Below are 14,374 nucleotides of genomic sequence, written 5' to 3'. Positions count from 1 at the left end.
CCCATGTTTGGATTCTTCGGGCCTCGTGGCGATATCTCGCCTGGATGAAGCGCGCTGCGAGCTACATCGCCTGGCCTAATTTCATCTTCAATCAGTGTCATTGGAGCCGTCGTGGATAACAAGCGGCTCCAACAACACCTCGCTCGTGTTTGCTTTCATCGATTCATGAGGTTTGTGTTGGACTCTAATCACACGGCTGAACGAAGAGGGGGCTCAAAAGTGATAGAAGAAGGGAAAACACAGATGGTAAGGAGACGAATATTAAGATTAGCGCCTCCAACACAGGGCTCCCGAGCGGTTTAAATAACTCGTGGGTAAAATACATCTAATTGTATTTCATTTCACTTTTTAAAAGGCTCCATCTGCTACTTCTCAACACCCACTGCGTCTTTTAGCGAAACCACCGTCAAGAAAAATTGTTTTTATCATCATCGTTTCTTCATGCGAGAGTTTAAAAACACGACAATCTGGTTCAATGCATCAACACGGACGGCCGTCAATAAGCCTTCGTCCAATATATTGATGTGAAGAAACGCTTCCAAAACAATCAGGCTGTGACGTTGACTGACAGGTTCTCGAAGCAGAAGCACTTATCACAGAAGCGCATGTATCTGACCAGAGAACATAAATGGACATCAATGATTCATAAGCTGCGGTGAAGAGTTTAGAGGCTCTAAAATGATAAACTTGTACTTTAAATGAGATAAACTTGAACTTTTAAAACCTTCTCTCTGTACAAAAACACGCAACACTGACTAAAAGTCAGCTAAAAGGAAACCAATTTGACTTCTTCTTATTCTTATTCTTATTCTTACCATTAACAAGAATTTAAATAACATCACAGTGTCGCACTTGTTAGTTAATTATCCTTTGGAAAGGATGTGTTTATTTATTTATAAAAATAAAGGAGGACAAAAATATGTTACCATTAGTCTTGAATATGTACATAACTGCATATTTATATATCAACTACACAACTGAAATAACTAATGTCATATTGTGTACATATAAACATACTTTAATTTTCCAAACATACTCATACTACCACAGATTTATGCACAATTATCACTGCTATTCTTTTGTGTTGCTTGGTTTCTCCAGTTACATTTTTAAGATTCATATATCATTAATTTAATCTCAGGACTTGTTACTACAATTTCCTATCCAACAACATGATAAAAAACATTTAATTCTATGAATGGACCACCGCATCTACCTCATGCACTACTTGTACATTTGTTGCTCTGTTTTTAGATGTTATCCTTTCAAATGTATATATAGTTATTTATATATGTATGTATATATATATGTTTATACTGTGCACTTGTTGGGGGTACAAAGTAAGAATTTCATGGTACATAGTACCTATGACAATAAACGCTTTGAATCTTGAATCTTGAACTTCTGTCTGAGTCCCAAGAGATGCGGGAAATATGACCGAGTAAAGTGAACTGGGAAAAAAAATCTCCAAAGTAAAATGTATGAAGTGCAATCAACCATGTATATGATAAACTTGTTAAACGATTTAAGAACAATTTGCAAGAGAATGCTGTTCTGTAGAGTAGAACTGCTTTGTTGTCTAATGCTAATGTTGTCGTAGCACTTTTTCCATAAACAATTTTACAGATAAACTTTGATAAAGTTGAATTAAATGTATGGGGTTCAGTCTTAATTTCTTAACAGATCTTGTTTTAGATCCTAAATACCCCCCATTTCGTATATAAAGCTCATAAAACATTCCATTCATAAGGTCCTGATTTGATAAACTTCAACCTGATTCAGAATGTACTTTATTATTTCTCTACATCTACACAACAGTTTCTACCTCATTCATGCTCCGCCCTCCTACAGGCTGTCACATAGGTGAGCGCCCGAGGAAATTCATAGCGATCACATGCGACAGCGACTCTCGCTTCCGACTGCGTTTCCATTCAAACGTCATGTTTTACTCGTTCATCCGTCCTAGAAATAATTGTTTCAGTCAGATAATTAAGTTGTTGTCGGAAGCTAACGTTAACGCGACGTGATACCTTTTGTCAGTGGGTGAGTATGACTGGGACGGTCATGATGACTTGCAATAATCGATGCATTCTTTAAAAAATAATATTATACCCTATGTAGAAAATTGCTCTAGACATAAAACTTGGTTAACCTTTTGCTATGAAGTTAAAAAGGTGAATAATCTTTTTTTATTAACAATTTTTTCTTCTTAGTGGGACAGACTTGGGGTCTCCACTTGTTCATTTTTATGTTACTGGCATGCGTTTGTTTCTTCTCGTCTGGACTATTGCAACAGTTTATTTTCATGTCTTAACAAGAAGGATCTGTCTCGCCTGCAGTTGATTCAAAACTCTGCAGCGAGAATTCTGACCTGCTCCACTAGAAGAACTCACATTTCTCCGATCCTTAAAACTCTTCACTGGCTTCCAGTTTCTTTCAGGATCAACTTTAAAATTCTGGTTCTTACTTTCAGGTAATTCATGGTCAGACTCCTCCTTACATCAGTGATCTGATCCAGCCTTACACCCCAGCTCGTGCTCTGAGGTCTGTGGATCAGAATCTACTGATGGTTCCTGAACACACTTCAGGACCAGAGGAGAGAAATCCTTCCAGGCTGTTGCTCCTAAGCTTTGGAACGATCTTCCTCTCTCATTGCGCTTGATGGATCTACTGACTTCTTTAAGAAACATCTTAAGACGTTTTTATTTGTTCAGGCTTTTCCTTGATTTTCTGGAACTCCTGTGTTGTTCTCAGTATTATCTTGATCTTTAAAGTATATACTTTATTGAATATTGTTTTGATTGTTTAAGCGCTTTGTGACCCTGGTCTAGAAAAGTGCTATACAAATAAAAATGACTTATTTACTTACAGACTTGGGGTCTCCACTTGTTCATTTTTAGTAACATCTTCTTAATCAGATTTCTCTTGTTTTTCTTCTTTTGTTTACAGCAGTAATCCGAATAATGTCGAGTGACAGCTCTGGCAGCTAATATTATTTATGACGCAAAACTGTGGGCCACATCGAAAACCGATTGCGGGCTGATATTGGCCGCCTTTGGACACGCCTGCTGTAGCAAAAACATTTCTGGGACAGATCGAGAAAACTCAAAAAAAAAAAAAAAAATAAATAAACGTGACTGTGGTGATAAAAAATAATTAGTTTCACCATCATCATTTTAAAAATTGTTTGCTACCAAACGTTCGCCTCGTACGGTAAAAAAACATGATGAAAAATGGATGCGTTTCGAAGGGCAGTCATCCAAGTGTCCTGCAGCAAAAACCTTCTGCAGCGTCAGGCCCTGGAGTGTCTCCGTCCCTTAGCTCTGCTGCCACTAAAAACTCCACGGGGGGGGGCGGGAGGGGGGGGGGGGGGGGGTCCTCGCTGCTTCTCGGTCCCCTTGCTGGGGAGTCACCTATGAAACCCAGCACCCACGCACACCACATGTCTCTGATCATTCAGCACGCTCAGCTAAGCTGCCACTGTTATGTAGCCATTATCCATTTAACTCGCCTGCTGCACGGTGTCGGCTTCCTTTTGTTAAGACTCATTCGAGTACAAAGTATTATTACACCCGGGGGAATCGGATAGCTCCGCAGAGCCATCAGGGGAAAGCATTTATCTCATTGATTATGCATCGTCGCTGGAAGTGCGCACACGTGGCAGCTTCCTCTTTCGCCCCGGCGTGTTTTCGGGAAAACACGAAAATTTTAAAAAAAGCTGTCGTGCTAAACGTTTTCCGTCTGGTCCTCCTCGTTGTTCCTGCTCTTCATTTTTCTAAAGATACACATAAGCAGCTTAACTTACTGCCTTTTCACTGAACACTCAGGCTTTGTGGAGGCTGCTGACTTTTTTCCCGAATTTCCCTCTGACAATCCCGAATCCCGATCAAAAAAGCCCCCGTGGCCACGCATCTCCGACAACCTGGATTTTAGTGTTTGCTTTAATGCATCGGCGTCTAAATCAATCACACAAGGGGACAAAAATCTTTTAGCAGTTTTAGTCTTGGGCCGGATCTTATTCGTATTTAACAAACTGTCTTTGACCAGAAGAATCAAATTCCTATCAAATGTACTTATTGTTCACATTCATAAGCTCTGTTACTCGTCTTATCTTAAACACTGACATCGTTAAAAGTTAATATATAAACATGAACATTAGAGAAAAAAGTAAATAAAAAAAAGAAATGAATATAGACCGACATATATTGTTATGACATTGATGTTTACAGGAGAAAATTCAAGGTTTTTATACAGAATGATCTTTTTTTATCATTGTTCTTTTATGGTTTATATTTCAATAAAGTCTGTGTCAAATAAATTAATTTACAATTTTACAATTAAAATGCAAATATTCATTATATCATATCATTGCATCCTCCGCAACTAAAGGCACAATGAAAGCCCGCAAGATCACGGAAATGACTGAGGACAAGAGGATACTGTCGGCTCCAGCTGCTTTTTAAAGCTGATTTTGGGCGATATTCTGATTTCTGTGCCATTATTTTTAGATGTCTTGAAATTCAATGTCTCATAAAATTGTTCTGAAATTTTTTGCGGGTGTATCAAAAATATATCGTATCATGGGCTAAATATAGATAGATAGATGGATACTTTATTAATCCCTCTGGAGATCTCCTTCGAGAAATTGAGTTTCCAGTTCACAGCAGACAATAGGCAATATATAGGCAATCTGCAGGAAAGTCCTCGGCTTGTTCTACCAGTCTGTGGTGGCCAGTGTCCTTTTTATGTTGTGGTGTGTTGGGGTGAGAATGTGTCCAAGAGGAGTGTCAACAGGTTGGACAGGTTGATCAGAAGCTCTGTGGTTGAAGCTGGACTCACTGGTGACAGTTGCTGAGAGGAGATCACTGAACCAACTACTGTCAATCATGGATGATGACAGTCATCCTCTGAACACTGTCATCAGTGAGCAGAGAAGCAGATAGAGCACTAATCCTCCTCCCATGATGCAACACTAATAGACTCAGGGACGAGAATGAAGATGATTCGATTCTATGTTAATCTTTGTATCCTTTTCTTTGCTATCTTTATTTATCTTTACATTTAGATTGTGTCATCTTGAACTTTCTTTTTATTGCTCTTTGTTCTTGTTTTATGAATCTATTGTCTAAGTTGCTGTGTGCTGGAAAATCAATCTCCCGAAGGAGACCTCCAGAGGGATCAATAAAGTTCATCTGTCCATCTATCAATCTATCTAACTTGATGTTTATCAGCACGAATCAAATCACCTGCTCTGACGCGGACGTCACTAAACTTATCTCTAAAGGTGAAAGATATCGATTGTCGAGCTTCTTCATTTGACATCCTCTTCTTTTACCTCATTCAAATTCTGGACTCGGAAGATAAATAAATATAAATATATTCGGGCGTTGACTACAGGCAGGTGTCCAACGCAGATTTACTTCCCTGGCTTTATAAAGACGACTTTCAAAAGAGGCTTCAGAACACACGGAGACAGGAGCAGCTCAATGAATATAAATGACTGACTGAAAAAGTATTTTAAGAAAGACACACACCTAAAATAAGAATCACCTTTTAGCCCTAAACCATGAATTATAACCTCTATGGTCGTCGATAAAAAGGTTTTAGCTTACAGCTAAAAAGAAAAAGTCCAGTTATTAATGTTTGTATTTTTACTTTCTGAGGTCCCTGAACCGGTCGCACAACCCCTAAGGCAACACAACTATTTATACTCACACTACGGACTGATTAGAGTTCTTAATCAACCTCCGTATGTTTTTGGTCTGTGGGAGGAAACCGGAGTAAACCCACGCAAACATGAGCCTCAAGCTGGAAGTGAACCCGCAACCCTGCAGCAGGGTCGGCGGTCGCGGTAACCACTGGCCAACGACTCAAAATCCAATCATGGGAAAATTGATTTTGCATGATTGAATTCTCAGACGTATATTTGGCAACACACAGTGACTTGTGGTGAAATTTCATTATTATGCTAAAAAAAAATACAATAACGTCAACATTGAATAAATCAAAACGGATGATGTTGTAACTGAAGTGGTAGAAGATAAGATTCCTCCAATAGTTGGTTATTATTATTAGTTTTTTTTTCCAGTAACCTGTTCACATAAAAGCAGACAATTTAACATTTTCTTCTATTGTCTTGTTATCGTTCATTTCAACTCTCATGCCAACAGTATTTTTTAAGACTTAAGCAACTTAAAATAACATTTGAAACATCCTCACATATCAAGACAACAAGAAGCAGCAACAACATTATTATTTGCTAGTAAAACTCAATTAACCCAGTAAGTTACACAATAAAATAAGAGTTCTGTGGCCAAGAAATCATCTTCAAACTGGAACACTTAAAAAAAAAAAGGGATGGAGAAGTCGAGCTGTGGCAGCGACTGTACGCTGGGGAAACCAAAAAGCATAAAAATGTTAACACACAAGTCGTTTTGTCAGCGGAGGTATTGGACGTCTCCAGAGTTTCAAAAATATAAGGACAGCAGGAGAGCCCATTACTTTGGCGAGTCGATCACATGAGGTTTAAAAAAATAGATTTCAGAGATAGACGTCGGTGTCTGGAACACCGGCGTCCACGAGTCAATTGATTGACACGCAGTCGTTTTTTTACGATGGAACTCATTGAGAATCACACAGACTGAAAGGGGGAGATTTCACCAACAAAAGCTAAGCTTGTGGGTCAGGGAAGTGCCGTTGTTGTAATGATTAACCATTCATTCACCAACCCTACATTCATTCCAGAACAAAAGATGAGTGCGAGGCAATCTCTTAGTGACAGATACAGTGTTTCTTCTGAAATCACTGCAGCCTGCTGGACACAATTCCACATCTGTACTACATTTTGGATCTTTTTAGATTATCTCCATTTATTTTATTATCATTTATATTATATTATCAACTCCCACTTAAAATGTGAAAACTTTTACATCAGCTTGCAATAGTTCCACCTCTTAAAAGACAGTATTTTTCTGACTGAAATTTAAACTATAAATTAAGTCATTTGGAACATTTTGACTTTTTCTCCCACATTTTGTCATGTGCGGTGGCGGATGATGGTTGCATTGGTTATCATTTATATCATGTCTTAAAGTATTCATCAGACTTTTTGAATATTCCACGAAGAGAAAAACATTAATTTTGAACACGTAAGGTTGGAGATATTTTCACCGTTTTAACAGTGGAGGGAACCAGAAACAAATATGTTCGATCTTACTTACGGTTACTTTTAATTAATGATCATAATGATACCGACAAGTATCGATCTTTATCAAAATAGACAAAGTAAATGTTCAAATCTGTTCATCAACTGACTGACGGGTACAACATGGATGAATATGAAGGAAATATCGTATCAAAACTATCACTCGTGCACGAGAAATGTATCGTTACTGTGATCCACAAATGCGATGTTCAATTTACAAATGGGTAACTTAATTTAAATGTGTAATTTCGAATGAATATGCAGTAATCTTAACACCCACCAAAACTGCGAAAAATGATACATTCATTTCGACTGATCATGATTTTTTGGAAGTTTCGAAATTACACGTTTAGAAATCCAGATAGAAGTTTGTAAATCTAGTTGCGCACACTCTAAAATTATACACACAAGTATAAGAGTATGTTTATCTTTGCGTCAGTGTAAAAGAAAAACATTGGAGAAACACACACCGTCTCTCTTCAAACACTCTCCGACATCCCTCGTTTGGCCATTCACACCAACTCAGCAGTTTTGGTAGAACATCTTAGGGAGCTTTCAAAGATGCTTAACATCCTCCCCTCTTTTTTTTTTAATTACCCTTTCCTTAGGAGGACGCTTCTACGCGATCCCAAGATCCCTCACACTTGCACTAACTTGCATCACTCTACTTCACTGGAAGTAAAAAAACATCTTCCACCAATAAACCACCAGCTGAAACTCCAGGAGAGATTAGCTCCTATCTAATCCTCTCTTCTTCTAGTTCATCCGTTCCCTCCTTAACTCTCACCCCCTCGTTCCACATGCTGGCGTTCACCTCAAAACAAAAGTGTGGACCAGGTTTTCCCATTCATGGTGTAGTTTCATTCGAAAGAGGGGGGGGAAAAAAATGAAGTCGTAGAGGAGACCAAACGGTGGAGCGACTGGAATCAATAGTGTTTGATGCTCTGGTGGCATGAATGTTTCATTGACTATAGCTGTGTGTGTGGAGTGTGTCCTCCATACCAGTTTAATGCATTTACCCTGTAAGCTGCTCATTCCCAGCCACTGCACTGTCAGCCCTCAAAATCTTTATTCATGAGCACACACACGCTCCGCCATAAATTCTTCTGAGGAGTATTAAGACTTGTGTCTTGAAGACGCTCACCGAGGGAGGATTGCGAGGAGACGGGAAAAAAAACGATGATTGTGTTAGAAGGTTCCACTGCCTCACAACATAGGGATGGAGAGAAGCTCACGGGCGGGAACCAGGAGAAGATGTTTAGTCAGAAAAAAAACAAAAAACGTCGCCTTTGACGTCTGATTGGCCGGCGTGTTCCTCTGAAACCTAAAGATTCTATTTTTGTGTCGCAGCTGGTTTCTGGTTTCCATCTGATTAACAAAAGGAGGGGAAAAGCCCGGATGATGGCTGCAGATTAAACATGTATCCATGGCCTAGAATCTAACTCACAATTAAATATTTACGACCCAGCTCCTTATGATTAAATAAAGTAGTATTACTTTTTTTTTTTTCCACCACGTTTGTGTTAGCACACACCACAACACAACACAACACAACACGACAACCGAGGGGCACAGCGGCGCTGCTAAAGGTGCTCTTTGGGATTTGACTGCGCAGAGATGTCATGCTGACCATGAAAGGCTCATGTGAGAGCTTGGCAGGAGGTGGTCAATCTGGGGATTTATGTCACTGAGCAGTAACATCATATTAATTCTCTCTGACTCGGGATTGCTGCCTCTGCTGAGAGCCATTCACACAAGACGCAGGATCGGCCCGGAGATGAATGACAGCCGCTGATGTCATTGTCGGCGGGACCGTTTCCACTGCGAAACTTCGGAAAAATCCAAAAACTAGTTGGGCGGGGGGGGGGGGGGGGTCTCCAGAAATGAGGGTTGGAAAAAAAAGGAAAACTTTCATGGGCATCATGAAGGCAAACACGGCTTACACCGCTGTAAAAGCTTTAAGTTCTCATGGGAGCGATGCATCATGTCTGCAGGATTTGAACACAGAGGATCATGGGTCAAGATGAGGTCAGAAAAAAGGGTTTTCCATTATGTAAGGTGTCCGAAGAAGGATTGCTATTGTGATGCCATTGAAATAAAAGTACTCGGAACCTGCGGTAGGAAATTAAAATTGAAAAACCTTCTGGATAATGCTGATGGGTAGGGACGTGAAATCAAAGCGATACACTTAAATATTGCAATATTCTTTACATAATACTGTATCGATATTCAACTGTTTCTGTATTGTTTGCCTTCAGCTTTCAAATTTTCCTTTTTATCATATATATTTTTATATTTCAATACAGTGTGTATAAGATAACATCATTTGATTCGATTTTTTTTATTACAATTTTCATGAAAATATTCACGTGGTTCTTTTTTAATTTTGGTGTTAAAATTAAACCTTTGGCCACCAGATGACAGCAGTTATTTAGTCGTCCGCAGCTAAGGGAAGAATTAAATACAGGGAGATCCCGGAAATTACTGAGGACGAGAGGATACAGTCGACTCCAGCAGCTTTTAAAAGCTGATGTTTGGACATATTTTGGTTTCAAAACAAATGAAAGCAGTTACGACTTCATCAAGAGTCGTGTGGTCTGTAAATTCTGCAACACCAGAGTCAAGTACTCGATAATACTACAACTATATCCTTGTTCCTACAGTATCACAATATATATCGCAGTAAATTATATAAAAACAAACTCGCTCAAAAACGAAATGCTTGTTTGCAGGTGATCATGGATGTAACGTTGTCCAAACAAAATGATGTTGAATCATCAGGGTCACATTATATAGTAAACAATTAAAGGGACACTCAGAGGTAGAAGTACAGTTGCGTGTCTGACAACACATTGCGTCATCCATTGTGCATTGAAAACACGTGGAATGCACGCGTTTACACATGACAAATTAATCAGTTGCGTTTAAAGATCGTTGCACGCTGCACTATTATTAACAAACGTGTGCACAAGAGCACAAAGAACATCTTACAGATTGACAACAATACTCTTTGTATTGAAAAAAAAAAAAATCAGAAAAGCATGAGAAATACACAACAATCTACGACTGTCTTACTTGAAGTTGTGTAACTCCACTTTAACATATGGAGCTAACGGCTAAACCTTTTATCAACATTTCAAATTGAGAGGTGAAGGAGAAACTTTTACTAAACTGCTTCCACAAACAAATAATTAAAAATAATGTATTTAAGATTCGGCAATAGAAGACCTTGAACGTCACCTTGAAATATATACAAATAAAGTCAGATATTTTCTTCTGTAAGGTAAGGTAAGGTAAAACTTTATTGATCCCTCAGGAGGTCAAGTTTCAAAAAATAACTTAATCATTAATTTTTAGTTGGATCTCCATGTCTCAGCACTTGTTTCCTATCACAAAAATATAATTCTCCAAAAATCCATTAAAAAAGCAAACAATTAATTATCCTTCTGAGAAATGTCTTGTAATTTTGAGAATTCTTAGATCGGCAACAATAACAACTTGTCATGGCGAAGCATGTCTGATGTAGTCGTGATCATTTCCCCGTCAAATTACATTAAATGCAGTGCGTCTGATTGACAGATTGTTTGAAAAAAACCCTGTGCAACTAAAAGTTCCGACACGTCTGACAACTATTAATGAGGCGGTTGAGGTTTGTTATGTTCTGGTTCTGTCATTTCCTGAGTGATACCGTTAGTTATTTTTTTAGAAGGAGCAGTTATTCTCATGTTCCCTTGAGGAGTGAATCGATTCTGACGGTGACCGGTCAGGTCGCGTTATATCGCGGACGTCTACACTTGGTTCCTGTCGGAGGGTGACGTCTCGGGAGGAAACAAACAAGCCGTGACAGCAATATGAGGCTCAGCCTGCATCACTGACTCACCCTCCTTGCGGTAGTAGGTGATTTCCACCTTGCGCTCCTCCGACCCCTGCACGGCCTGAGCTACCTGGCCGATGGCCTCCTCGTCCGTCAGGTCGCCGTGCAGGAAGTCGCAGGTGCACGGCTTCTGCATGATGTCCGGTCTGGAGAAGCCGGTCATCTCGCAGAAGGCATCGTTGCAGTAGATGATGGCACAGTTCTCCACCCTGGCATTTGCGATCACAAATTTCCTGTCTGTGAGAAAGAAAATGAAGGAAATTACTTTTTAAACACACAAATCTCAACCAAATCTTTTCAATTTATAGCAAATATAAGACCACAAATGTTACCAACAAGACCACAAATGTTACCTACAAGACTACAAATGTTACCTACAAGACTACAAATGTGACCAACAAGACCACAAATGTGACAAACAAGAAGACAAATTTGATCAGCAAGACTACAAATGTGACAAGCAAGACCACAAATGTGACCAGCAAGACCACAAATGTGACCAACAAGACCACAAATGTGACAAACAAGAAGAAAAATTTGACCAGCAAGACTACAAATGTGACCAGCAAGACCACAAATGTTACCTACAAGACTACAAATGTGACCAACAAGACCACGAATGTGACCAACAAGACCACAAATTGACCAGCAAGACCACAAATGTGACCAACAAGACTACAAATGTGACCAACAAGACCACAAATGTGACAAACAAGAAGACAAATTTGACAAACAAAAAGACAAATTTGACCAGCAAGACTACAAATGTGACCAGCAAGACCACAAATGTGACCAACAAGACCACGAATGTGACCAACAAGAACACAAATGTGACCAACAAGACCACAAATGTGACCAACAAGACCACGAATGTGACCAACAAGAACACAAATTGACCAGCAAGACCACAAATGTGACCAACAAGACAACAAATGTAACCACAAATGTGACCAACAAGACCACAAATGTTATTATATATTATATATTATATATAGCAAATAACTTGGGGTGTGTATTGGCAAGAATCTGGTGATAGGATATGTACCACGATAGAGTATCTTGATACTGTAGTAAGAAATATATATTTGTAGTATTGTCGAGTACTTGACTCTGGTGTTGCAGAATTTACAGACCACATGACTCTTGACGAAGTCGTAACGCTTTCATTTGTTTTGAAACCAAAATATGTCCAAACGAAAGCTGCTAAGAGTCGGCTGTATCCTCTCGTCCTCAGTCATCGCCAGGCTCTCACAGGATCTAATTGTTCCTTTAGCAGCGGAGGACTAGAATATTTGATTTTTTGATTTGATTGTTTAAGCGCTTTGTGACCCTGGTCTGGAAAAGCGCTGTATAAATACAAATTACTTACTTACTTACTTAATAACTGCTTCCATCTAGAGGCCAGTAGTATAAATTGCAACACAGAAATGAAAAAATGCTGTGAATATGTGCATGTTAATTGTAGGTTTATTCATTCATTTTTTTTAATACATATCTATATATCCGTTTTCTTAATGGTTTCAGTACTGTCGATAATCTATATAGTGTCATGAAAAGTATCCTGATATTAAAGTGAATCCCTATCATTCAATTGTGTATACGGCGACCCCTGAAGGTCGCAGCCGAAAGGTAAAGAAGAAGATAAATTAATTGTTTAGACATTCATCTTTGTATCCTGTTCTTTGCACCATTTCCTTCGATCTATGTTCTTTATATTTGCACTTTGTCACCCCTTGCACTTTGTTCTTGTTCTTATAAAACTTGCTGTACCTTCTAGTGTCTACCGTGTACTTGAAACAACAATTTCCTTAAGCAGATTTTCAGCGGGATCAATACAATCTATCAATCCATTTATCTATTTTGTTTTAAATCAAATAATGTTATTTTACACACACCATTAAATAAGTATTTATTGTAATGGATAGAGGAAGTATTCAATATAGGTACAGTATTGTGGGGGGGAAAAAATGACTTATCGGTATATCAATATTTCCTTATACCTCTATAATTCAATTGTTTTATGTTAAACACGCATTTTTGAAATTGCAAAACATAAAAAAGTTAAAAAATTGATACAGTGCTGTTGAATATTGAGAAAACTATAAACCATTAGAAATTGAATTATACACAAGAGAATAAACTAAAACTTGAGTTAGATGTAATCATTATTAAAAAAAAAATGTTATCTTAAGAAATAAATACTCACTTTGTCCTTCAAATTTCCGAATAATCATTCCCAAGAATGTGTTTTGTGGAGCAACGTGACCTCTTCTCACAGGCATGGCTGGATTCTTGGGGGGTTTTTTCTCCTTTAAAGAAAACAATACAAGAAATCCCGAGGCTTACAGATCGCGCTGGTCAGAATGTGTCCGAACCATAGCGAGGACAAGAGGCTTTTTTTTCTCTCTTTCTCTCTGCGTTTACTTTTTCTTTATCCCGTTTGGATACACGAGCAGGTCACCGTCTCTCGCGGGCGCGCGGCGAGGACACTTGAAGTCATGTCTCCACGCATCTCGCATCTGTGCTGAGGATCAACAAAAAGAAAGTCCCGGCAGAAGACGAGGAGAAGTTTGGTTCGGAGTCTCGGTGTCGCCAGACGTGCAAGTCTTTAGTTCGCGGCTTTTTCCACGAGTGTTGTTGAGCGAGAGACGCGCAGCAGCCGGGGCTCGCTCCCGGGGAGCGTCGACAAATGTTCACCTGCGTCTCACCGCACGCACCGCGCTCTGGCTGACTTTACGTCTCGAGAAAAATACGTTAAATAAATTCGTTTTATGAATATGTTCTCATGTTGACAGGCGTGTTTATTTTGAATGCGTAACTACCCGTCTTAAGGATATTTCTCAATGGAATGTAGCGCGAAGAAGTGGACACACCCACAAAAGGTGGGCTTTATTGTGTCGCATACGTCACTTTATTTTGTGCCGTAATTTAAACATAAAAGAGCGAGAAATATTTATTAATTCGTCTTTTATTTCAATTTAAAGCTACCCTTTATTCAAAGCTCGCTAACTTATTGATCATATTTAATGTATTTACATTTTTATCATATAAATGTTTTTGACTTATTATAAAAAACATTAAAAAAAAAAAAAAGATTCACACATATAGAACAGAACTTTTTTAGCCTAAACATATTTTAAAACGTTTTATTATTGTGATTTACTTTTGGTAGTACTTAAGTGTATATTTATTTGTAGTATCTGAGTATTTATTTTTAATATTAAAGGCTGTCTCTGAGTAATGCATTTTGTTAGAGTTCCCAAGCTTTTCTTTTTCTAATTTTCACATTTTGTGTC

At 38.6% G+C, this 14,374-nt stretch overlaps 1 protein-coding gene across 1 annotated transcript in view; it reads right to left on the bottom strand.

Annotated features, from left to right (window-relative positions):
- kcnh7b (potassium channel, voltage gated eag related subfamily H, member 7b) overlaps positions 1-13,677 on the bottom strand; it is a 68,562-nt gene extending 54,885 nt beyond the window's left edge. Inside the window, exons 1-2 of the mRNA XM_087804412.1 lie at positions 13,285-13,677; positions 11,085-11,315 (exon numbers count right to left, since the gene is read on the bottom strand). Of these exons, the coding sequence (XP_087660538.1) occupies positions 11,085-11,315; positions 13,285-13,360 (307 nt within the window). The 5' untranslated portion in view covers positions 13,361-13,677. The remainder of the gene's footprint in view (positions 1-11,084; positions 11,316-13,284) is intronic.
- Positions 13,678-14,374: the final 697 nt, after the last annotated feature.

The sequence above is a fragment of the Callionymus lyra genome, chromosome 12 (assembly GCF_982586985.1).
Source record: "Callionymus lyra chromosome 12, fCalLyr1.hap1.1, whole genome shotgun sequence".
Lineage (NCBI taxonomy): Eukaryota > Metazoa > Chordata > Actinopteri > Syngnathiformes > Callionymidae > Callionymus > Callionymus lyra.
Note: the sequence above shows the minus strand (reverse complement) of the source record. Positions and strands in the feature narration are given on the sequence as shown.